This window comes from Gordionus sp. m RMFG-2023, chromosome 2, assembly GCF_954871325.1.
Source record: "Gordionus sp. m RMFG-2023 chromosome 2, tfGorSpeb1-WG-v2, whole genome shotgun sequence".
Taxonomy (NCBI): Eukaryota; Metazoa; Nematomorpha; class Gordioida; order Chordodea; family Parachordodidae; genus Gordionus; species Gordionus sp. m RMFG-2023.
Window position 1 is genome coordinate 9115327 of NC_088776.1, and position 27424 is coordinate 9142750.

Here is a 27424-nt window from a genome sequence, read left to right on the forward strand (position 1 = left end):
AAATAAATGGGGATGGAATATAAACCACGATCAAACATGTAACATGAATGCGCCCAAACCAAAAAATATAATAGCATTACAAACCTTTATTGGAGTCCTTACATATTATCACACTTTATTCCGAATTTCGCAACAAAGGCATGGTCGCTGTATAATCTATTACAAAAAAAAAATCGATGGATCTGGTCAGAAGTTTATAATAACGAATTTCTGGATTTATAAAAACACATCATTGCTCCTCTCCTAACGCCTTATATACAATCAAATCCATTAATTCTTGCCGCCAATACTACCAATTTGCGCACGCGAACTGGCAATATAGCATGCAAAATATTCAAAATGGCGTAAAACCCCAGTAAAATGACGAAAGTAATAAAAATCATATAAATGGTGTATTGTTTTTAATAAAATTTACGCCATTTTGTCATATACATGTTATTCTCATCATTTAAAAATAAATATATGCCTGCCTTTGCTGATTTATATGCTTTCGATTTTCTTTTAGACCATCAAATAAAATTAGGTGTCAATTATCGGGCGTTTTCTTTTATTAGCTAAAATTTAAAAAAAAACCCAATTCTATTAGAAGCATGAATTTGCAAAATATATTTTTACATATCTAAAATGGACAATTATATAATTTCAATCAAAACATAGACGTTATATTATATACTGTATATATATATATTAACCCTTTTAGGCATTTATGTTTACCCCTTAACATTTACCTAACCTACTCTGCTAGACATCTGAGTTTTCCCTTTAACCTTTACTCTTACTCTAACAAAGAGGTATTGTAGGATTTAAAATTAACGTTTAAAGTAAATAAGGCATATAATGAAGATAATTTTACTTGCGCACCATATGACCATCAAAATATATTCCTTGTAACAACTACTCGTAACTAAAATTATTTGGAATGACAAAATTTAGAATTAGGATCCTGAGGACCAAATATAATCCAAACAGGTAGCAAATATTTAGAAGCCAACGTTCTCTGTTACGTTCCTGAGATCTAGGTTAGAATTCCAATCATTGCATTTTTTGAAGATCTAATTGCAAACGTAGAATTCTATTTTGGTTAAATGAAACATATACTAGGGCTGTGCAGAATCTCTATCTAATTTCCATAAACGTATCCAAGATTTTGCTAGAGGAGTCACTAATAGATTGGTTTTCTCACATAATAATTTTTGGAAAATAGATTCAATGATTGTAGACTATTGGTTTTCTCACATAATAATTTTTGGAAAATAGATTCAATGATTGTAGACCTTTGACTATTTTATCTTTATAATAATTATTTATTTTTATACTTTTTTTAATATATAAAATTTCTATTTTTTCAGTTTTTTTTTTATAAAATGTCTTATAAAATTTAATTACAGTCGTTATTTAAAAAAAATTATTATATACTTATTTTTATTTCAAATTTTTGTATAGTGATATATTGCATACATATTTGAGAGGGAAGGGGCTGGGGGGGGGGGGTGTATAGGAGAGAATTTTTATTAGCTTAAAATTATATTTAACAGAGACGCCAAATTTTCGAGGGGGGATTCCCCCTCCCACATCCCTGCTGCGCCTAAGCTAATCAGTATCATATATGCATTTCTATATAATAAATTTAATATCATGGCAAAAATATCTTCTTTAATGAAATTAAATCGGCAACATACTAAGTTGCGTCTAAAATAAATTATTTAGAAAATTAAAAATAATATACCTGTCATATTTTTCTAAAGCTATAATATGGAAGGTTTATAATAATAAAGTGAATATATATATAAATATTTGGCTTTTATTTTATCAGAATTTAAAAGAATAAATCAACCAATATGAATGAATATTTGTGAGGTTATTTTTAGCACTACTCAAATTTATTTTTATTTTTGGTAAGTTCGGTTAAAAAATTCAGCATTTCAGCAGGTTAGTTACTATTTTTCTATAAAAATACTATAAAATGGGATTTTCACTTATGTTAATATATTTTTTTTTTATTGTTACACATAATTTTATATCACAATTTTGTTTTAAACCATATAAGATGAGTAATAATTAAAAAATCTTCATTTGAATGAAATAGTCTTTATAAATATTTAGATAAATAATTTTGAAAATGTTTTTATTTTATAAAATTATTCTCTAATTTTTATATAGGTTGCATCAAATGTTATAAAGCTTAAATATTCACAAATATGTTTTGGGTTTTTTCCTTTTTTAATATATTTTCACAGAGTCTTATGAAATCAAATATTTATTGTAAAATTAGATTGTATACAGTTATCAGACTTTAAATATTTGCATGATTTTTTAATGCAGTAACAAAATTAATATAGCTTCTTGAATCAATATAATTCTATAAATTTTAAATGTTATATTAACCTTATATTATTATTTTATGATTCATTAATTTAATTGATAAAAAAATTTTAAGATAGTTTTTAATAAAATGGTACCATAATTATAAGGAAGGTAACCATTTATAAAAATTACATTTGAAATTTTAATTTTATGGTTTTGCTTACAATTGTTTTTGATTTTTATTATTTGTTTAAGACTTATATTTTTATTTAAAATGCATTTATTTGATTGTACTGGAAAAATTAAAATATAAATAATTATAAATTAGAAAGAATTAATCTAGACATTTTATTTTTATTACATGAAGAAAAATTATACCTTCAATGGACATAAATAATAAAATTAAAATGAAATTTTTTTTATTTAGTATAGCAAATATTAATAGCATACATAAGTAGAGAATTTTTGCCATCTTTTATGATAGATATAAATCAATTCTCTTTATATTTAACAAATAAATTTATCTATAATATATTTAATGATGACAGATCATTAGGCAGTTTTTTAATAAGGTAATATTAATCAAAAAAATAAAAAAAACTTAAGAATTAATTATTTTATTAACTAACCAAAAATTTAAAATGCCTAGACCTATCAAATAATTCTTCTATTGCCCATTTAATTTAAATGGGCAGTAAGATCAGCTCCATAAGTGTTTTAAATTTTTGGCCTGTTAATTATTAATATTAAATTGGGAACTTTAAATATGGATTTGAGTAACTCAGACTGAATACTATGAACCTGGTGATGGTAGGAATGAAAAACATATATCAGAATTAAAGAAAAAACATGATTAATGCAATAATATCAGATACAATAAATGCTATTCACTATTCGAGTTGTCAGGTCTACCACATTGAATAGTAGACTACCTCTATTTTTATAAAGATCTAATCCACTATACTCAACTAAATACCAATTCTCTTTGCAATTTCTGAAATCTACCACAAATTACATTTTTTTTCTTTTTTCAAAAATCATTGTTTTGCAGAAAATATTTATATAATATACTTATAATTGAAGGATGATTTATTGAATAATGAAATAGGAAAGGCCATAATAGTTTTTAATTTGTGGGATATAAAAAATCTGACCACTAAATAATTTCTTTAATATGTCAGTCCATGACAAATCAAACGTCTTTTGGTCAACCCCTTTCAGATTCGATAATAATTTGTAGGTTAGTAATATCTGAAACGTAATTTTATCTCATTAGCAATTATATTACTTAAGATATTGGGAATTAATAAAAAAACGCCTTTTTTATACTAATATTGAAAATTTAGTTTTAAATTAAAAAAAAATTAGTTACAATATTGAATCTAATATTAATAACTAAAATTGCAAATTAAGGGGAACATCAAAAAAATTTTTTTTTAAATATTGGTCATCTTATGTCCAGTAGAAATATAAGATTAATATTTCGAAATGATATGAGCTTCAATTTCTTAAATTTTTTTTTCTATTTATTTACTATTTTTCTAATAATTTTTCCAATAATTAGCTTTGCTAATAATTATATTTAAAAAAATCTCAAATAATGCACAAAAAAACGTATAGATAGCGCTATATATGAACATTTTTTTTATCGTTTAAAATCATTTTAAGGCATTAAAATTGATTTACGAGTAATATGCTTATTTAATTAAATAAATTTTTTTAGCCACATATTTAAGAATAAATAAATTTTATTAAGAACAATTTATTTTCTATAATCATGATATTACTCTTAAATCAATTATAATGCCTTAAAATGTAACGATGGAAAAGACTTTTTACTGCATTGAAATGTTTATATATAGCGCTATCTATACGTTATTTTATAAATTATTCACGATATTTTAATCTTTAAATAATGAGCCTGCAATTATTGATAATTTGCTAGAAAAATAGTAAAAGAATTATAAGAAAATAAAAATTTTTTAAATTTAAGTTCATAATATATTCAAAATATAAATTTTAAAATGTACATAGCAATATTTTGAAAAAGTTTAATCTTGATGATCCTTTCATAATTATCAATTATTGACTTTGTTATTAATATTAGATTCAATATTCAAACTAATTTAGCTTTTAATTTAAAACTAATTATTTGACATCACTAAAAAGTTAAAACACCCAATTATTTACCTTTAATCCCCATTAGCTCAAATAATATAATTACGTATGAGCTTAAATTTGGTTTCAGATATTACTAGAACATATATATAACGTGCATACAAATTTTTATAGAAATTGAAAGTAATCAGCCGAAAATTTAGATTTTCTTGCAAATCTGACATGGAATACCATTAATATAAGTAAGATCTTGAAAATTAAAATTTTAAAGCAGGGGCCTTTCCACTGCTACATCTATTTTGTATCCATTCTTTTCATACCGCACAATATACCCTTTTACTTATATTTCTTACGGTTTTAATTCCAGTCTTTTCCATCTTTGTTCCTAACATTTTAAATACTATTTAGATCAGTATCGAATTTATTATTCAAATTTCGGAAACATAAATTTACAATTTTGTATTTAAATTGCAAAATTAAATTAGATATAAAAAAAAATTAATAAAGAAATGAATTGATTATGAAATTATAAATTAATTTTCATATAAATAGGATCGATGATATCGCAGATTTAAGGGCACGTTTTACAATGATCGTGTCTAGGAATACGTCCTTTGCATGAACAGCACTGCAGGCTTTGTCATCCCTTCGAGTCAACAGGAACACTACAACCAGAGCAAAGGTGATGTTGGATTGATCAATTGAGACGAATTCCAATGGGATGTGTGTGTTCGTTTTTGATGAGTTGTAATTGAAGATTAACAAAAGGGATATTTCGAGGAGCTCGTGCCCAGAGCCATTTAGAATTGACGAAAAGAGAGGATGGATGATGGAAAACGACCAAATGGCATTACACAAATTCCTTAGAAGAGGGGTCAATTTCTGATTTTTGACTATTCCTGTTTAGATCCCTTAGCCCCACTTAGCACAAACATCTTTGACATCAAAGAGCTATTCAAAATTAATAAATATTCGTAAATATCCAATGAACACATTTTTATACCTATAATCTCCTCTAGGCTGTGCTTTAATCTTCTTCAGGGAACTCGGTTCTCATATTCTTAAAGTTACCGATGAACCCAAGGAAGGTTTTTACCTTAGGCAAAGACTTTCCATCGCCATTCATAAATCCAATCACATCAGTCTCATAAGCTTCCTTCCTAAGGAGCTAGTCTAATTTTTTTTTTAATTCTCTTTTTACAAATTTTATTTTTTTTGTATAACATTTATGTTATTTTTATATTTTTATTACTTGCTTTGATTCGAATTAATATATTATTTATTTTTTTATTAAATGTAAATTGAATTATAGTAAAATAGCGCTTTACCCATCTATCGCTACAAAAAAAGAGTTGCAGCTACTTTAACCACTCTGCTGTAAATATAGTAACACACACAGAGTTAAAATTATGTTGGAGCAAATATATTATTTGTTTGTTTTGGTAATTGACAAATTAGGCATCTCATATATTAAAACATTTTTAGAAAAAAAAATATATATTAAATTTTAAACACTAAATTAATAAGGAGTCACGGAAATTGCATAATAACGGTATATAAACTTGTTTATATACACTTAAATAAAAGGAGTATATTTGTTTAATTTCCTTCTATATTTATTTAATAAAAAAAATTTTTTTAAAAAAAAAATATCTGGCCTTATTAAATTCTCGATATTCCATATTTGAATCTCATTATTTTAACATTTAAGTTGTATCTCTTATGATATATATAAAGTATATTTATATAATATATTATATTTAAAACTGAATTATAATGACAGGAGATTTTGACCTTATACAATATTATTATCGTTTATATTTATTTATTTATTTTTCCCCATAATCTATATTATATATTTAATATTTGGTAAGTGTGTATCACAAGGGATGGGCTATTTATTTTTTCTTTAATAATAAATGATTCCGTCGCTACTCACTTATCTAATATTTCTTCATTCAATATTTTATTTAATTATTTCTTGTATTTTTATTTTGACTTATATAAGGTGTTATTCGCTTCCGCTATCCCACCCCTTGCTCAGGAACCATGATTGCCATAATCTTATTTCAAAATAATGATAAATAGCTTAATAAGAAATATTTTAATTACATTCTAGCCAATTCATATTCAATTAAAGAAGAAGAAAAATGCAGACGATATATTAGAAAAAAAAGTTACATGACTTGATGTAAAACCCTTTAACGTCGAAAATGCTTAGGTGAAAGAGAATTTATAAAATGTAGTTTGTAATTATGTTTTAATGAATGCCGTGCGTTAGAATATACCGAGAAATAATTCTGTATTCAGTTTTGTTATGGCAATTCCGACATATTTTATTGGTAATTGCTTCGACCATTTATTTCGATATATGTCATAATAAAGATCATACAATTTTCAGTTCAAATAATAGTATTAACAAACACCCTTATTGTAGTGAAGATAATATAATTTATAAAAATCAGCCTTCTAAAACACATAAGCCAGATATCACAGACCAACTTATCAATGATCAATCTTATTTCGCATACGATGCTCATATTATCGATTCTGGTTAGTTGAATACTAATATTTATGATTATGAGAATCAAATTTTTTTTTAAATCGTAAATTTTATTAAGTTTATGATATCTACCTTCATTTTTTAATTATTCTATTTGATTACTTGAATTTTTTAAAAGAATATATAATCATTTACAATGATTACCATTCAACTAACAAGCGTAAAGAGTTGTTATATGAAATATCATTATCCTGTGATCTAACTCGCGATAAAACCATATGGAATATAATAGCTCGTAAACAAAATAATCCTTTTGCTTACAAATATCCAAGCGACTTTGACATAGTAAGCATTTAATTATTATATTTTATATATAAATAAAATATGATTATACATTTAACCTTTAAGTTATGAACATTTTTTATTGAGCGTATAATTGAAATTTATAAACATTTAGTCAATCAATCATAATTGTATAAATCAAAAATAAACTTTAAAATGGATCAATCAGATCGCTCTAAACTTAACCAACATATCGTCTGGATTTATTGAACGACAAATCGCATGCTTTAATCAAGATCCTCGTGTCAAAAAAATTATTCCACATTTTAGAGTCACCCGAAAACTTTTACATTCCCCAAACGATATTAATACTGAAATATTTTATTATCAAAATGAGTTCAAGGGAAGGAGGAAACGAATGTCTTTACCATATTCTTTTAATTCCAATGACAGATACACCGATAAAAAAGACTTTAAGAGTTGGTTTTCTCCTTCTACAAACAAGAATAAAATGAGACGTCCTCTTCAAATGAATAGTCAATTCGAGCAGAAAGTATAATTTTTTTTTCAACTTCACACTTAATTAATCTCTTTGAAAACATTATTTTATATATAAAAAATTAAAATGACAGCAATAATCATTTATAGGTCTAATTTATTGTATGAATTACTTTTAGTTTTATCCGACAAATCAAAGATTAGTTTAATAAATTGTAACAAATATTATTAGATATCTCATCTCCTGGGAGCCGACATTCTATGGTCCCTCAATGTAACAGGACGTGGTGTAAGGGTTGGCGTCTTTGATACAGGTCTTTCTTCCCCGCACCATCCTCACTTTCGTAGGATCGCAGGCGTCACCGATTGGACTTACGAATCACTCACTTCCAGCCCTACATTTGATAATAGAGACGAATTTGTAAATAGTGGGCCGGAAATTGTAGGAGCAGTGAGCAGACGGCACGCAGCTGGGGTCGATACCCTTGGTCACGGAACATTTGTGGCCGGGGTTATTGCAGGCTGTTCCGATGTGTGCCCTGGGCTGGCCCCTGATGCCGAGCTTTATATTTTTAGAGTTTTTACTGGTTCGCAAATATCTTACACATCGTGGTATCTGGATGCCTTCAATTATGCCATCATCAAGAAAATTCACGTTTTGAACTTAAGCATAGGAGGTCCCGACTTTCTGGATCACCCATTTCTCGATAAAGTTTGGGAGATGAGCGCCAACAACATGATAATGGTTTCCTCCATTGGGAACGATGGTCCAATAGCAGGATCTTTAAATAATCCTGCCGATATGATAGACGTTATAGGAGTGGGGGCCATCGTTTTTAATGACAAATTAGCTCCATTCTCATCTCGAGGAATGACTAATTGGGAATTGCCATATGGATATGGCAGGGTCAAACCAGATATATTAACTAACGGTTTTGTTTACGGTACCGGAATTAACGGAGGTTGCCGATCTTTGTCTGGAACGAGCGTTGCCTCACCAGTGGTTACAGGAGCTGTAGCTTTATTACTTAGCGCCATCTTTAAATATTATAACGATACCCGTCAAACCAACCTAAAACTTCACAACGTCGCCCTCATAAAACAATTACTGATGGCCGGCGCATCCCGCCTCCCCTCAATTTCCATGTTCGATCAAGGACATGGAAAAATGGATTTGCTCAAATCTTATCAACTCCTTCAAGCTTACGCGTTTTCTTCTTTTAATGGTCATAATAGTTCTTCCTATGATAATTTTGATGACACTAACGATGATAAATCTAATGCTCAAAATGTTAAAAATGTCACAATTTCGCAAAAAATCTCCGATAATATCGAAAATAACTCTAAAAAGATTATTAATATAATTGAGAGTACTCATATAAGAAACCTTAAAACTCTCGATAAAATTTATAAGATTCGATATGGAAGATTGATTCCTTCTCTCTCTCCTCCTTATTTAGATACGGCCGGTGCTTCAGAATGTCCTTATATGTGGCCATTTTGTTCTCAACCTATTTACTTAACCGCTCAGCCCTTGATAGTTAATATTACCATATTAAATCCCGTTGCTTCTGCCAGTACATTAGTTGATAAACCCACCTGGCATCCTTATTCCCGCGAAAATGGCAAATACTTACATATCAATGTGGCTCACTCATCCCCGGTCCTATGGCCTTGGTCCGGTTGGATAGCCATTCGCGTGACGGTTAACCAGCTTACAGCCCCACCTTTATGGGAAGGAGTAGCTTGTGGTCAAATCAATCTAACCTTACGCCATATTGGAGCCGATATCGATACTGTTTCCAGTACTAGTACAGTAATATTTCCACTGAGAATTAGAATTGTAAGAAAACCGCCTCGTGATAAAAGACTTCTATGGGACCAGTTCCATAACCTCAATTATCCTCCTGGTTTTTTTTAAACTTGATTTCTATTATATTACAAAATGCAAAGCCTTCACCATCTACGAGTGAAGAGTTTGAATATAAAGATATAATTTGTATAATAAATTGTTTCTACAGTAGTGGCCACCTTAAAATTATCTCAAAACATCCTTGAATAAATAACTTAATTTCAGTTTTTATTTTGCACATATATTTTTTAATATTCATATTGGAATAGGTTAGATTGCTTAATAATATTTCGGAGGAGGCTTAGATTATAACGCAGCTTTCGAGTCCCATAATAATGTTTAAAATATACAAACAAAAATTGAACGTTTTAAAATGCTTTTTTCAAAAAATTTAGAATTTTTTTTTAACGTTTTTACATTCAAAATTTTTTCATGCGGGTAGTTGTATATTTTTTTTGCCATTTAATATATAAATGACGTAATAGGTAAATATATAAATAATCATATTTTTAGCAAATGGACATTGCTTTTTTCATACGGTAGTTTAACCTATATTCACAATTAGCGGCGAAGAATACAATATTATATTTCTATAATATTTGTATACTTCGTCGCGAATTCGTGCTAACTGTGGGCGCAGGGTTGGCGACATTTTTATGGGCATGTCGAACTGATGGGTATAACCTTTCAGTTCTATTCCGGTTTTTAGTTTGAAATTTTAAAACGATTTGGTTCCATTTCGATTATTTTTGAACAACTTTATATCTGTTTAATAAATCAGGTTTATTACGGTTTTTATAAGTTTTGGGTTTTTTAAATTAATCATGATATATTTTATTAATTGACTCTTAATAATGTGATAAAAAAATATTTAAAAATTACTTACAAATAACAGGCAAACAAAATTATTTTATTGGAATAAGAAATAACAAATTACATGATATATATATTAGAGGTCTGCATTGGGCGGAGTTTCGGCCTGCCCGCTCACCCATCTAAGTGGGCGGGTAAAAAATTTTTAAAACGGGCAGGCGAGCAGTCGAGTTAAAAAAATTTCAAACTATGAGCAGGTGGGTGGGTGAGTTAAGGAATAACAATGGGCAGGCGGGTTAAAAAAATTTTAAATCATTTAAGTAAATATTAATAAAAAATTGTTCATATGAACTTTTTTGAATATTAAAAATTAAAATGTCCTTTTTTGGTATCATAAAAACTTTTTTATATATTTAAAACTACTTTGTTTGAAACGACAAGAAAGAGATTTGCCAAAGCTATCAAGATTAACAAGAAAAATATTAGCGATTCCTGCAACTAGTGCTTCTTCTGAACGAGGATTTAGCATTGCTGGAAGGGTTTTAGAACAAAGAAGAACGTGTTTGAATCCAGAAAATGTTGATTCATTATTATTTTTACATTATTAATTACACATAATATCAATTTTATATTTATAATATTTTCATAAATATTTTATTTGATCAAATAAATTATCCATAATTTAAATTGAATATTTTTTAATGCTTACTTAATATAGTAATTTCCTAAAACCTTTTTATAGAATATCTGAAATTTTTTTTATTAGATGCCTAAAAAATTGAAAGAATCGCCATAATTAAATTTGATAATAGCGGGCTTATTTTAAATTTTTTTTATAAATAATGGGTGGGCGGGTAAAATTTTAGACTAATGGGCGGGTGGCTAAGGAATTTTATACTAATGGGCGGGTGGCTAAGGAATTTTATACTATTGGGCGCGCTGGCGCGTATATTTTTTGAAAATTATGGGCGGGCTGGACAGGCGGGTTAAATTTTTTAAAACATTGAGTGGGCGGGCTTAAGGTCCAAAAACCCGCCCAATGCAGACCTCTAATATATATATCATAAGTACGTTATAAATTTATACTATATTTAAAAAAGTATTATTTAGTATCGTGTGGTTAAATCACTCGTTTTTAAACAATTTTTAAAAACGGTTAACTTAATATTTTATACATAAAAATATTATGCAAGCCTAAAGATTTAGCTCATAGATGGCACTAAGTTTGGACATATATTCGCAAGATCTTAATAATTGCGTAATATTTTTTTTCCTGAATTAAATATTGAGTTAGCCTTTAAAAATCTGGCTCAAATCGAGTTACTATTTAAAATTAAAAATATATTATCAAAACCCTCTAAAAGTCCGAAATTTATAACTGTTCATTTCAGTTTCGTAAACCCACCCTAAACATTATAAAAGAGATAAATGAGCATCCATAATTAAAATAATGAATGTTGATTATATATATATATTAATCTCCAATAGACCTAAGCGAGCTGGACCTAATTTTGATATTATTTTCTGGATTGATCTAAAAAAAGAATTAATTATACTATTTTTTATATTATTAATTAACATTTATAATATTATCCAAATAAAATTTTAATTGATAATTTTTAAACTCTTCTTTTCAATATTTGAATTCATTTTTCTCATATCCGCCGCCTTCACCTTTATCCACGTCATCTTAGGCATTCCTCGAGGACTTGATCCTCCTACTTATTTAACCAGTCATCTTTTATCTTACGTTCCACGTGTCCAAACCATCTAAGTTTATTTCTTCTCATGGGCACTCCAATCACTTCAATTCCCATTCTTGCATTAAACAATATTTGTAAAATGTATTTTTGGTTTTCATATATCTAATCGCTAAAATTTTTGGATTTTCATGCAACAGTAGATTTGATTATCCAATTTTTTCAAACACTATGCTATGACCTTAGCATAGAGATCAGTAAAATCTCTTTAGTACATATAATACATAATATAACATTATATGTTCAAAAAAAGGTTATCTACCCCGTGATAATTTACTCCACAAAGAAGAACCAATGGACTGGAATGGTGATCATCTTCACACTAATTATCGTGGATTTTACAATCACGTGCGTAGACAGGGTTACTACGTGGAAGTTTTGGCGTCACCTATCACGTGCTTTGATCCACTTGACTACGGAGCACTACTGCTGGTTGATTCCGAGGAAGAATTCTGGCCTGGAGAGGTGCATAAACTTCGCGGGGATGTGGAAAATGCAGGGTTGTCTTTAATTGTCATAGGAGAATGGTATAATACGACCGTTATGAAACGGGTCAAATTTTACGACGAGAATACCAGGTTTGTTTATATATTCATTATAATTGGTAGTTAATGTCCAAAAATTCAAGTTAGCAATTCTATAAAGTCTTATTTTTATTTTATATGTTAATCAATCTATATATATTGATCAAAATTTAGCCATCAATCCGCTCTTATGTGGTCACCTTATTATATGGAAGTTTCGCTTAGTTTGAGAGAGATAAAAATAATTGAGAAAATTAAAGAAAGATTTTTTTTTAAATATATATAACTTTTTGTGTTTATAACAAAAAGGCATTGGTGGATTCCCGACACTGGAGGGGCTAATGTACCAGCCCTTAACGAATTACTCTCCCCCTGGAATATAAGTTTGGGGGATCAAGTTTACGAGGGTCAATTTTCGATCGCCAAACATATAGTCCATTTTTCTTCCGGTACTTCAATTACAAATTTTCCTTCCCATAATTCTTACCTGTTCACACCGAATCTTAAAGATCAAGGTATTTAATGTTTGGACGATATCGTGATGAATAATACATATTTTAAAAATTGCATAATTGAAGTTCCAAAATAAATTTAATTTTTTTTTTTGAAATATTTTTATGGGGCTAAAAGGTTATTCCGTTATCAACGAAGGTTCTAAACAAAACTCCCTAAAATTCATAGTAAAGACCGTCCCAGTTTTGGGTTTGTATCAAACGCTAAACAATGAGAAGGATACAAATACTAAAGGCAAGATTAAACCAGGCAGGATAGTTGTCTATGGAGATTCTAATTGTTTGGATAGTTTGAGAATGACAAAAGGTTATAATCTTTTATATTAAATTTTTTTATCCCTTTCATGTCGATTTTTATTATAAGAAGATACAATGATGGATTATTTAATACATATTTTGTTTTCGTATATCATCATTTTCAATCAAATAACCATTATATCTTGTGTTATCAAACCGGCGAAGCCCATTCTCGAGGCAACCCTAGGATAAATGCTTATTATGAAACTATTCTAACTCTAACAGATCCAAATGATATTTAAAATGTCAAACAACTCTACATTTATATAACAACCCTTAGATTGTTTTGGCTTATTGGACGACTTACTAACTTATGCTACTCAAGGTGTTCTAAGTCCCGAACTTATAGCTAATGCTGACAACTACACCTTCGATGTACCCGTTGTTTTCCCCACCAGACTTCCTGGCAATAAATTGCATAGATATTCTAAAGTTCTAGCTTCTGTGGGAAGTTTTACACCCACTCTGGAAAGTAATTTATCATATATTGTATATTTTTTAAAATATTTACATAAATCGTAATAAAGTTAGAAAAATATTGAGGCTTAAATTTTTTTTAAAAACTATTTGATTTAAATTTTAAAAATAAGATAGGGTTTAAATCAGGGGCCTGGAACCAAACGTTTTCGGGGAACGGAATTTGGGAGTGGAACATGAAATGAAAATAACAGGGATCCTGGGAACGTTCCGAAAAATAATAATAGCAACTCATAGAAATTCGTTTTTCACTTTCTTAATTCCAGTTTTATTCACATAACAATATTATTACCCATCATTTAGCATTATTATATGATTTTTAAGAATTACGGAATGTTTTTGATACATTGAATGGAACATTTTTTTGAAACAAAACACGAACCTAAAAGGCCTTTTTTCCAAGTGCCTGGTTTGAATTGAATAATTTTTTTAGTGATGTTTTTACTATCTTTCATGAAATTAATAAAGTTTAATTAGATTTTATCTTAATATCTAATGAACGCTGTTTATGTTTTGCCTCATCTACCATTTGATCTTTTGTCTCACAGACCTTAAATGGGATGTTTGTTTCTATATTTTTTTCGCGTTTCTGATTTTTAACATGTATTTGTTTTAGTGATGGTCAACGTTCCTGATTTCTCGATTTGGACCGAACCATTTAAAACCGATTTCTCGATCTGTTTTTGTAATGTCTTTGGTTCAGTTTGGTTTGAACCGAAAGAAAAATTATATATTGTCATTTTTTAAAAAATAATTATCAAATAAATTTTAATAATATCAAGAAGTCTCAGAATCTTTTCAAGTTTTATTCATACGCTAAACTAGATCCTACCTTTTTATTCATATATTAAGTGTACTCTTACTAAATATTATCTACCATTAACGACGTTAAAATCTAAAATGTAAGCTTAAACTGTGATAAAATATATAAATAGATTTTGGAAATTCAAGTTAAATAATTTCTAAATCTCACTTGGCAAAAAGAATTTAAAGTCAGTGTTTCAAAAAGGTATATTAGATTCGATTAAAATTATGATTTATGAATACATTTATATATATCATATACAATAGAGCATAACCATTAGTAATATTAGTAGTGGTTATCTTATTTTATATTTATCCTTTATTTAAATATCTATCTTTGCCTGTGTAATTGGAATATTCTTATTAGCTAGGATTATTTGAAAATTCAAACAACTATGGTTCTTTGCAAGCAATCTCTAAAGCAGGCGACCTAGTACCTTAGAAAATTATCAAGCAAAAGGATAAAATCTATTATATGGGTCTAGGCTCAAAAATGGAATAATCTAAAATTTTACATCAAACCTTATTGAAGATTATATTATTATTCTAAATAATGTTTTTGCTGTTGTGTTAGGCTTAGGCCTAGTTATAGCAAACGCGACAATAGTGGGACATCGCATCACTTTCAAAATACCAAAGGTTAAATTATACAGCTTATGCCATATTTTAACAATGAATTATCACGTAATTGACATCGCGGTTACTACATATATTTACAAATAGATGAAATTTTATATGTGTATTTAAAACCAGATTCAGGGTTTGGTCTTTAGAATCTGTCTCTCTGTTCCGTTTTTAAATATCCTCTCTGAACCGGACTTAACCATGACCTTTGCTAGTTTAAATTATACGTTCAATTTTTTGCTTCCCTTTCCATTAATGTATAAACCAAAAATATATACAAAACTAGACCAGAAGCTTGCCTTTCCCCATCCCGATAAAAATTTGGTATCGACACCCCATCCGGACGATTCTGACAAAGCCAATACATACCACAGCAAAAAACTTACAAATGATAAAAAAATAAATAACGCTATGACAGCTAATAAAAACTATAACGAGGAAAAACGAAACACTGATATCATAAAAAAGGATAAAGATAAAAATGTCACGATCGATAACGATGACGTGGGTTTACATATGAATATCCTTAAAAATGTCAACGATAACATAATCCATAATAATGGCAGCCAGGAAACGATCCCCCTCAATTTGAAACCTTTACCTTCCTGCCAGGAGAATTCCAAGCGTTTATCGTTTTTCTCTCCAGCCTTGGGCCGACCTTTAGACCTTAAATTTAGTCAACAACTTTCACATCTCCGCGGGCCCTTCGCTACATTTTTAGCGGAACGTGGTGATAAAAAGGGAGTTGATTCTACGATACTTAAAGAAGTTAAAGATACGATAAATGTGAGTTTTTTAAAAAATATATGAGCAATAGGATTTTAAATTAGAATTATTGGTAAATATAAATTTAGTTGTTTTTTTGGGGGGGGGGGGGGGTAATATTACGAACGAACGTTTTATTTATTTACTAAATCATTTTTAATTTTCACTTATTGCACAAAATAATAAATAATTAAAGATTGCTCTACAAATGAAAAATTTGGCACAAACAACTCCCGTATCTATTCGAGACATTTCATCCATTCCTCCTTTAATTCGCGATTATGCCCCAAATAATTATGGTGAGGAAAGCTTATTGGATACTAACCATTCCATCGGAATCATTTATTATCTTTTATCATATCTCCGGATCTCTCCGACATTCCCTTTCGTCCCCGTCAAATCTTTATGCTTACTAGGAATATTTCTTTTCCTAGTCACTCTAGTAAAATTTTACCGCAGTTACGTAAAAATAAATCGCAATCATGACGCCGATAAATCTGGCCGCAAAAGATTTCACAAAAAAACCAGTATTCTGCCCAACTGTTTTAAAAATTTATATCCAACCCTCCGACAAAAGTTTCAGAAATTTGTTGAGGGAGATGCGGTCAATCAAAGAGTAGCTTCTAATGAAAAGGCTTGTATAAACAAAAAGGGAAGGCGTAAAAAATAGGTCATTTTTTTAAGCTCTAAAATCAGGTGGTGTTTGATGCATTTTGGGGTTGCTATAGCAAAAAAATTTTTAAAAAATTCTTCTCGTTTAGTTGACTTATTTTCAACGAATTAAATCACAATCAATCATTGAGCGTTTATAACATAATAATTACAATTTATCGATCATATGATTTCTTTGAACATAGTAATTTATTTTTTGAATTTATATAATAGAATGGGGATTAAATAAATTTTAAATAATAAAAAAAAATGTTGATACTTATACCTTCTTACGTAATAATAATGTCTCAGATACAAGATACTCTTTTTTTTATTAAAAAATTTATGTTTGTATACAAAATTTGTGAGCTCGGTATATAGCGCACCCGGGTTTTTGGAAATTTTTTCTGAACTCAATAACATTTTAAAAGTCTCCGAAAAATAACTAACATAAAAGAAAATCACTTTTTAAAATTTATTTTAAATAAGAGAAAATCGAAAAGGGTCAAAAATAAGAAAGGAAACTCGAAAAAGATCAAAATAAAAATATGAGGTAAAAAAGGAAATAAATTTTAAAAAAGTAAGGGAAAAGGTCAAATAAAATGAGGTATAAAAGGAAAGAAAATCGAAAAGGGTCAAAAAAGGAGGTAAAGGGAAGAGAATCTTAAAAATTGGGTTAAAATAAAAGGATCTAAAAAAATTGTTTTTAAATTTAAAAAAAATTAATAATCGCTGGAGAAATAAATTAAAAATTATTAAAAAAAATACTCAATTGAGTTTTTTTTGTGATCTTGCGTGGAGTATTAATTGTATTTTGCGTAGTTTAAGCAGTTTTTAAAAAATATTCTTAGTCTAATAATGCTGTATATGAGGACTATCAACCATTTTTGTCATTAAAATCATTGCCGTCATCTTTTTACATAAAAATTAAGTAATAAAGAAGAAACCTTAATATTAAAAAAGCCATCAATGAAGAGAATTCATTTTTATTTATAAATAACAGATATTAAATTATATAATTGATTGATTACATTTAACAATACATATCAAAAAATTCACTAAAAATATCTTCGTCGGATCAAATCACATAGGATTAGTTTCTGGTTAAAAATCATATGAATCAAATCACATAGGATTAGTTTCTGGTTAAAAATCATATGAATCAATTCAATATAAAATTTAAATATAATATCGAGTTTTCAATATATGAGGAATATAAAGAATTTTTAAAAATAATCCTTTCAGTGATTTTTTTTAAACAAATTATCTAACTGGACTGGCATTCATTAACTAGAATCAAGATCAGTAAATGAGTCATCTTCACCTGAAAGAGAATCTGAAGAAGATTGGGAAGAATAGAAATCTCCTATCCTATTCGAGCCAGAACCAGCGTGAATTTGTACCCAACATCTTTCTATCCTCTGAGTACCTTTCTTTTTTCGCCTTTAAGTTTAACAAATGAGTGAGAATAATTATGGATAAAATTTAATTGTAATAAAATATTCAAAAATCCATCGATTAAAAATTTTTTTATTCCTAAAACTAAGGAAAATACTTTTTCTAATCAAATTTTTTGTTTATGCAATCATTTAAATAAAACTTTGGAGAATTATTATCATTTCGAGATATTAATTTATTAAATATCTAATGAATTCTAAGATCGCCGGAGGAAGGGGGGGGATTCAAAAAAGAATAAAGAAATAACTAGAAGATAAACCCTTTGTTTCCCACGTTCAAATCCAGCTTATAAAAATCGTCCAATATAAGCGTCCTATCACTATCTCCTTTTTTGTTTTTTCCTCCTGTATCCTCATCGAGTTCCAATATGGCGCTCGCTTCAATCATTCCCCCAAGTAAGAAAAGGGTCAGTTGTCCTGCAGAAGTACGTAAGACAGTTGCGCAAGATTTCATCCTCGGACCAGGTCTTACGTGATCACACCTATCGGAAATATCTTTTTTTTCGTCTACATTATTAGTAATACTATTTTGGATGCTATTTGTATTATTTAAATCTCCGTGGTTCGATGTTAAATTTACGGAGTCAAACTCTTCGTCAAGATCTTCTTCGTCCGAAATAAATCTTCCGTTTTCTCCCGTTTTCGGTAATAATTTGACCCGTTTCAAGCTGAAAGGTAAAGATTCGCTTTCTTTGGATAGTTGAGCGATAGCAGTATTAGAATATGAGGTAGGGTCATTGATGTGTCGTTTGAGGATGGGGAAAGGTACCCATGTAGAGGAAGATACGTCGAATTGGTATATGTCGTTGTAGAAAACGCTTTCTTATAAATATTTTTTAAGATTTATTAAGATAATATAATATATTATTATAATTTATATCGTGCAAAATTGAGACACAAAGCATTTTTTTTTATATTATAAAAACATTTTTACTTTCCAAATCTTATTTTTATAAAAATTTTATTTAAAACTTGTCCTATTTTTTTTAAAAAATCTACACATTTTGAAATTTAGATTTTTGCAAATTATAAGAAAGCATCAAGATTTTAGTATAATCACCCCCAACTTAAAGTCATTTTTTTCCTAAAAAGATTTCAAATCGAAAATTAAATGTACAAAAAGGTGTCAAGAAATCTGTAAATCATAAGAAAAAATTCACTTAAGAAAATCTGTTTCAAGATCACTATAATAACCTTTCAGTTGTGTGATGTGGGCTGATAAATCATTCTTAACACAACATAATGTATTTTTAAATATTAAGTTTTCTGGCTTCATCCATTATACACGTTTTACCCAAAATGATATCAATAATTTTTAAGAAGTAGGGTCTAGCGTGCTATAATTTAAAAATATTTTAAAAAAACAATCTGAAAAACTCGTCTAAATGCATCAAATCAGACATAAGTTATATTTTAAGCAGAGTTTAGAAACCGGAACTAGAGCCCTACTATCTTCTATAATTTATGGGAACCAGAACCCATATAAAAATTTTCAAGAAGCCATTTCTAACAAATCTGTAATTTATATTATGTTTAAAAAGTTGTGTCACTCATTTTAAAGGGCTTATTTATTATTTAAATTTTTTTTGAATAAATAGACTTTGTTAGAACCCGGAACCGTGTCAAATTTAGGAGGCGGAACTTTTTCAAAATTTTAGTAACCGGAACCATTTTTAGTTCAGATTCCAAATTCTGATTTTGTTGGTAGCCATATATCTATGAAAAATGTTTGAAGAAATATAAATGGCTATCCTGCTTAAAAAATAAAATGAAACATTCAAAATATTAATTTTTAAAAAAATAATAATAATTCTAAAACCACATATAAGTTCTTCCGTTTGTTCCTTGTCAAAAACACCCCCGAACAGCAATACTCTATCGGTTCCATAATTAACAGACACGGCCCCGCATCTCTGAAAAAGACTTTGATCTTTGTGCAGACATCCACCCATCTTTTGCTTAACCGCGGTCCATCTCCATACCATTGGTATGGCTGTATTTTTGTCGATGTCTGATAAAATAAAATTTATTTTATAACTGAGTGGAAATGTATCAAATCCGGTTCCCTTTTTAGACCCGCCGATTTTTAAATATCTGAACCGGGACCGGATATTCTCTTCAAAAATTTATAGGAACCAGAAATAAAATAATTCTTAGATGGGCATTGAATGTCGATTAATCTGTTGAAGATAAACTAATAAATTTAAATATATTTTAAATTTATTTCCCACGTATATAGGAGAAAATTATAAATGAAAAATTTTTTTTAAAAAAATATACAATTTCATTTCCCTTTTTTTAAAAAAAATAATATCTTTACTCTTTAAATCCGGAACCAATTTGTACATATCGATTAAATTTTGACCGGTCCCCACTTCCAAATTTTTCTTATTTTCGGTTGAACTTCCTTTCCCGTAATTCACGGTGTAGCCCCAAAAGAGCAAAATACCCTCATTTTCATCTGTGTCCTGTTCCCAATGTTTTAAAAGTATTTTTTTAAAGGCTATGTTCAGACGTATTATTTTGTCTTTTTATTTTTAAATGGCATTAATCCTGACTTGATTACCGTTTTTTAAATACGACATATTTTAGATGTAAGAAATAGCAGTGTTGTTAAAGTAATTAGTCACATTCCTGCGAATAAGTAATTGAAAATGCAACCAGTATCGTTACTTTTTAATATTTGATAAATATACATAGCTTTTATTATCTTTATTTGATGATTTTCCAAATTTAAAATCACTGGCTATTTATAATGCCGCATTTACATAAAGCGGTCCTGTACCTGTAGAACGTTTGTTTATTCTAGGGAAGATTAGGTCAAATTTTTATGAAAAATAAATATTATATTTGTGTGATTTATTTTTATATCTTTTCGGTGCAAATATATATTATAATCATTATATTTTTTTGTTCAATGGTAGTGCAATTAGTTTTTGTTTATATTGTATTTAACTTTATAAATTAATAAGATTATATTTTAACCTGATGGGTTAATTATTTATAAAGTAATTTGCAATGCAAATAGTTATTTTTGTAAATTAAGTTGGTTACTTTTTTTTTAGGATTTAACGAGTAACTGGGTAAAATAACTTTTAAAACTTTTAAAAAATAGCTATTGTAAGCTCCTTTTTTTAACTCTTAATAAACTTATATCCCTCTCTTTTCTATTCAATCGATAGTTTAACTAATTTAGTAATAATTCTTCTTTTTCATAAGCCTATGTCCAAATTTTTTTAAAAAAATTCGAAAAGTTTTAATATTTTAATAAAATTTTGAAATTTTTTGAAATTAACATGTTTTTATTTATATATTTTTTTAAAAAAAAGCTTATACCTTCTTTTTTAATAGCTTCAAAAGTGTGCTAATCAAATTTTTTGATATTTTGGACACAAAGTAATCAAGTTTGGAAGCAACCTATATAAAATTTTGTTGTTTTCCTTTATTTTTCTTAAACCTTATTTGTTTCGCGTTGTTTAGATGTCTTTTCATCGAGCGTCGATGACGAATCGAGAGACGTAATATTTTTTAATTTATTATCAGTGATTTTGTACGGTAAGAAGTGAAAAGCCGAACGAGGCGAGGGAGGTATGCCTTTCTGATTTTTGATATCTATATTCATCCAAACCCTGTTTTCGGTGTGGAACAAGTAAAGATCGTTAAAGTATTGACAGTACCTGATTAAAGAAAACGAAATATAGGTGTGATTAGCGCTCTGTCAAATTGAATCTTTAAGCCCGGTCCAGCCAGTATTTTTATTTTTACACTTCGAGCCAGATCCGAAAATAAATTTTATTTTAAAAAATATTTAAATTAGTGCTTTTTTATCGCAGGTTTCAAGGACCGATTAAAAAAATGGTATTCTTTGAAAGAGTCTAGCTTGAAAATATAAAAAACCGGTACAATTATACAAATAAATCCATTGAAAAAAATATTATAATGAGGTGATTAATATTCATTTACTGTCATATCAATTTTTTTTTGAAACAATTTACAAAATATAGCCTAAATTATTCAAAATAAATCTTAAAAATTCCGGGCGGGGCATAAGATAATCAGAAATAAAAAATACTGAGTCGGGGTCGAAAATGTCATTTTTTTCAAATTTGGGCTTAAAATTTTGACCTCTACTCTCAGATGAAAGGTGATCATTGTGATTAGAGGGAAGTACGCTATCATCATTTGAATAAAATTGGAGGGATAGGGGGGGGGGGGGTTGTTTTTATTTTGATTTTCTTTTTTTGCTAATTTTGATATGGTAGTAAGATTTAGGATAGGAGGTAAAAATTCTGAGGAGGGTGATTAAATTGTCATTGGTTTAGGGGAGTGTAATCCTTGTTGTCTGTTTCTACTTATTTCACATTTTTTTTTAAATTTTAAGCCCTAGCCCAACCGAAATTGCAGGGTCCTAGTGCGTGGTTACCCAAAAAGTTAAATTATAAGAATACTTGTTTGTGAAAGAATAATATAATCAATATACATAGAAAGACCAAAAAAGAATCGAATATTCAATTAATTCTGACTAATTTGAATTGAATAGTAACGAGTACGAATAGTACATTTTGTTCGAATAAGAATAAATAATTCTTCGAATGGAATTCTTTGAATATTCGAATCATATTTTTCGGAATAATTATTGATATGTTCCTTTTTAAATATAATTTAATCATTGTATCGATAACCTTTTAATCCGACAAGTGATATCATTAACAAGGTACATTGACTTAGTTGGAACTAATTTGTTGTCAAAAAATAGTATGCTTTAGAAAATAATAAGAAAAACTACTTTCCATTAGCTTAGCATTATAAATTAGATTAATATGCATTTTAATTTCGTTAAAAACTTGATCGAATATCACCAATTTTTATAATAATTTTTTCCGTTTAAAATTTTGTGAAATAAAAAATAAAATTTTCTATCAAAGTATTTTCGTATGAATTAGTTAAAATATATTATTTTTAAAAAAACCAAATTATTCGAATCTGATACAAATGGTTAATTTTATTATTTCTACAAATCGCCGCCTGAGAATTAGCTTATTCTATATCCACTTTTTGTCAAAAGTGACTTTTTTTACATAAATCAAATTTTTATAATTATACAATTATATATATAAAGAAAAATTTGAAATATAAAATAAGGCAAATTATAGCCAATATAAGGTTAAATATCCTATCGAAAATAATATAAACTTGATTTTTTAAATTCTTCTCCTGAAATAAAAAAAAGTGGAGTTAGAATAATCTAATTCTCAAGCTAATAAATAATGAAAAGAATAATATAATAGAATATTAATAATGCGCTCTTTCGTTCATATTACAAAATTTCCATATTATAGTTGTCCAATTAGGTATTAATTGTCGGTTATTTTTAAGCTAGAGTACTTCTTCGGGATATCTTAAATGGCTCAAATTTGTATTTTTTTTAAACCGTATAAAACAATTGTATCATTTTTTTTCAAATGAGGTGGGAGTTTAAATTTTAGATAAAACTGGTTAATATGTTTTTCATAGTTTTTTTTAAAATATATTTTCAATACATTATTTTAGACATTGTTAACTTAAATATTCATTTCGGTATAAAATAATTACTCCCAAAAATTATAAAATTATTATTTACAATTTATATGGTGTTAAAAAAAATTCAATTTAATATTGAAACTTTTCGTTGTTAAAGAATCCTCCAAATAAAACGATAATTTTTTTGAAAGCAACCATCCTGTGTCCACTCCTGGGTGAGGGCGCTCTGGGTGAACTAATATAATAAATAATCAATTTTAATGTATAAAACGATATGCATTTTTTAATACTTTATCTCTTGATATATTTTATTTTAAAAAAATTTGTTTAGATCTTATGAGTTGATATCTAAAATATTTTGCTATCAAAAATGGGTTTACCTTAATTTTACAAATTCTTACTTCAACTGATAATTTTTTAATAGGTTTAATTTTTAATGAAATTAAGTATTTTTAATTTTAAAAATGAAAACTCTATCTTTTCCCATTTTTGTTGAATTATATCGAAAAGCCAAAGATCGTTGTAATGATGGATTTGAACATGAGATTTAGTTATAAATTCCCCTCCAAATAGCCATAATTGCCCACCTGAATGAGCGAAGCTCACCATCTATAAAATATTTAGCTAGTTATTGTATATAAAGAGAATCCAAATATGATGACCACTAGTAAAAATTTCTCAAAATTGGTCCTTTATTTCAAAACACACTATACTGCAATTAATTAATAAGGATATATTTTGAGTTATTAAAATATATACATTAAAACAAATTTAAAAAAATATAATTTATCTTTTAATATCATTTTTATGATCATCCCCATAATTAAAATTCCCTGGAATAAAAAAGTGAGGCCTATATATCTCCCTCTCTTCCAAAATAAATATAATGTCACTAAAAACATTTTTTTAACAAGTATAACTTAATAATTTCAATTTAATTTTCAGAAAATATATTTATTTAAAAGACCTTTCAAATAATATTTATAAAGAGAAGTACTGCCCAAACGCCTCCCATTTCTTAGAAAATAATGGTTAAGTATGAGGGATTAATCTTCTTATAATCATATGGACATATTGTATTATGTCAATGAAACTTAATATAAAAAAATTACTTGATGTGAAGATCGTGGTGGAGGCATTATTTCACAGAATATTTGAAACCATTCATTTTTGTGTGGTGTGTAATAAAAAAAATCATTGTAAAATGTCACCTTGAAATTTTTAAAATATTATAATATATGCATGAAAGTGAAAGAGTATAATTAAATGATTTTAAAAAAAAATTCAGACATAAACAATTATTATATGATTTTAATAAAATGTTAATTATAATTAAAAAATAATTACAAATATAATTTAGAGATATATAAAACTAACATTTTACTTCTTTTCCGTTGTCATATTCACCTCCAAATAAGTATATAATTTCTTTATTTGGATGTGAAATAAAAGTTGAATTGGTTCTGTGGATATATATATACAAATTAATCGCCTTAATATTTACCTGGGAGATGGATATGTTATGTTTTCAATTTTAAAAATTTTTGGTGTATCATTAAGATGTTTTAAAATAATACTTTCTATATTTTCCTTTTAAGAAACATATCATAAATATCTGTAAAATATATACTTCTCCCGCATTTTTGATTTCTTTGTTTAATTTTCTATCTAATAACTTTTCTTCTTTAGCATTTAAACGTTCTTGTTTAGCCTCTTTGTTTTTTCGTTTTTTACCCATGCCAAAATTTAAAAACAAATTTTATGAATGTTTGAATAATTGGGTTATTTTTTATAATCATTGAATGCTTTAATATTTCTGGCTAGGGCTAAACATATACGTAACATCAGGGCTAGGAGGAGGAGGTGGTTACGAAGAAATTGCTTTATAAAATAACACACCTTTGATTTGTTTTAAATTCGTTTTCTCAATGAATAAAAAAATAGCAAATATTGCATTCCCATTATAGCTGTGTATTTATTTGCGTTGTTAAAGTGCCCAATTCGGGGTGATTTTAAAAAACGGTCCGAGATAGATTATAACCAAAATATATTATGTCATAGAGATTTTGCACATAGCTAGCAGAAATGCTTAGATATCTATTTGCCAAATCTCCATGCATACATAATATTATTTTAGCTAAAATTTTAATCGGGCAGTTTTAAAAAATCCAGCTTTTTAACAAAATTGGTATTTATACTAAAAAATTTTACAATAAAATAAAATTGAATTTTAAATTATTTTATTGCTTTTCCCATGCCCATAAAAAATCAAATCCCTTTATTTACAGATATCTTATCTTCCTTCATTTCTCAGGAATCAAATAATCCAATCATTATAGTTTAGAAAAAGAGATAAGTTTGTCAAAAATGATAATAATAATAATAGGTATTTTGGGTCAAATTTGGGAAAACTAACGTGGAAAGTAGTAAAACAATAATGATATATAATATTATTGTAAAACATTAAAAATTGAAATTCTCATAATATTTAAATGAATAAGACTTTTTGCTTAATCTGCTACTAATTTGGGTGTCAGCATTTAAATTCAAAATGAGCATATTAAGGCTTATATAAATTTCATTAGCAGACTATCATTTGTGACTTATAGTATATGAGTATTCATATGCACATTTAATACTGAGTATAGAAGACTTACCCATTTATAAAATTTGATATTAAAATCTTAACATCCCCGAAAAAATGTGCTAATAACAATTGTAAATGTCTGATTCCCTGTAGCCTTTTGGAAAACAAAGCAATAAGGAAATATGAGATTCTAACCAGCGCTCAAATTATATTTAAAAATATGGAAAAAATTCGATAAAATAATACAAAGAATTAAAATTTAAGCAATTGTGTAATAGTATAAATTAGTGGTCACAAAGGGGTAGCCAGGGGGGGGGGGGCTAGGGGAAATTCCCCTCCCCCCTCCTTTCAGAAATTTATTACTTTTCCTGAATATCATTTTAAGCTAATAAAAAATATCCCCCTTAGTCCTCCCCCCACTCATTGACCCGCAAAAATGTATGCACTTAAACAATAATTTGAAAGAAAGAATGTAAAAGTTAATATTTTTTATAAAAATATTCATCAATAGTTATACATTTTTAGAAAAAAAGCATTTATATATAAAAAAAAGTGAACCAAAAATGCTTTTTAAGAAATGGAATATAAGATAAGTCTTAAGACAAAAGTGAAATGTAATATAATTATTAATAATAGATCCATAAAATTACTAAATAATATAATATATCAAATATAATTTTTTATAAAGTGAGTAGTTTTAATTTATTTATCTTATAAAACTAATGATAAAATTAATTCATATAAATAAAAAAATTAAAGGACAATACAAACAGTGGAATATTATATGTCGATTTACTATCTATTTTTATCAATTATCATATGACAATCAAGTAATTTTTATCAATATAGCGAATCATATATTTTACAGAAACTATAAAATATTGATAAGGACATCAGAAAATATCTTTTAAAGATATTGTGGGATAAATAATATGAAGATTAATTTTTAATATTTTATTTAAGATATATAGATGGAGTTAAATAATTAAATGCAAATTGTTGCTATATTTATTATCAAGAGCATTGATTAGTAAAATTTGTTAAAATATTAACTGTAATATATTCTATAACTATCA

The 27424-nt window shown here is 27.6% G+C and overlaps 2 protein-coding genes across 3 annotated transcripts; one reads left to right on the plus strand and one right to left on the minus strand.

Moving 5' to 3' along the window:
- The first annotated feature begins 1899 nt into the window (after positions 1–1899).
- LOC135923220 (membrane-bound transcription factor site-1 protease-like) lies at positions 1900–16969 on the plus strand. The gene is made up of 11 exons (XM_065457860.1): positions 1900–1929; positions 6431–6975; positions 7104–7270; positions 7437–7760; positions 7938–9615; positions 12384–12708; positions 12964–13169; positions 13285–13473; positions 13744–13935; positions 15655–16154; positions 16330–16969. Exons 2-11 carry the CDS (start codon positions 6690–6692, stop codon positions 16801–16803), a joined length of 4341 nt encoding a protein of 1446 aa, XP_065313932.1. The 5' UTR covers positions 1900–1929; positions 6431–6689; the 3' UTR covers positions 16804–16969.
- An 893-nt stretch (positions 16970–17862) lies between these two features.
- Positions 17863–25500, minus strand: LOC135923769 (kelch domain-containing protein 4-like). 2 transcript variants are annotated; one of them, XM_065458698.1, is made up of 11 exons: positions 25392–25500; positions 25266–25351; positions 25146–25224; positions 24874–24972; positions 24234–24370; positions 23904–23996; positions 21699–21918; positions 20562–20709; positions 20061–20252; positions 18502–19063; positions 17863–18227 (listed from the first exon to the last, which is right to left on the minus strand). In XM_065458698.1, exons 1-11 carry the CDS (start codon positions 25497–25499, stop codon positions 18071–18073), a joined length of 1881 nt encoding a protein of 626 aa, XP_065314770.1. In that variant the 5' UTR covers position 25500; the 3' UTR covers positions 17863–18070. The 2 variants fall into 2 exon arrangements, with proteins under 2 accessions (XP_065314770.1, XP_065314772.1); XM_065458700.1 differs by lacking the exons at positions 25266–25351; positions 25392–25500 and having other exon boundaries at positions 25139–25157.
- Positions 25501–27424: the final 1924 nt, after the last annotated feature.

Bases quoted from the DNA above. Each gene is read 5' to 3' on its own strand.
- LOC135923769 (XM_065458698.1), bottom strand. From the start codon at position 25,499: ATGGGTAAAAAACGAAAAAACAAAGAGGCTAAACAAGAACGTTTAAAT. The intron at 19,064-20,060 runs GTTTTAGAATTA...AATATTTATAAG, and splicing joins AACGGAAGAACTTATATGTG to AAAGCGTTTTCTACAACGAC. The intron at 18,228-18,501 runs GTTTATCTTCTA...TTAAACTTAAAG, and splicing joins TTGAACGTGGGAAACAAAGG to GCGAAAAAAGAAAGGTACTC.
- LOC135923220 (XM_065457860.1), top strand. From the start codon at position 6,690: ATGCCGTGCGTTAGAATATACCGAGAAATAATTCTGTATTCAGTTTTG. The intron at 13,170-13,284 runs GTATTTAATGTT...TGGGGCTAAAAG, and splicing joins ACCGAATCTTAAAGATCAAG to GTTATTCCGTTATCAACGAA. The intron at 16,155-16,329 runs GTGAGTTTTTTA...AAATAATTAAAG, and splicing joins AAGTTAAAGATACGATAAAT to ATTGCTCTACAAATGAAAAA.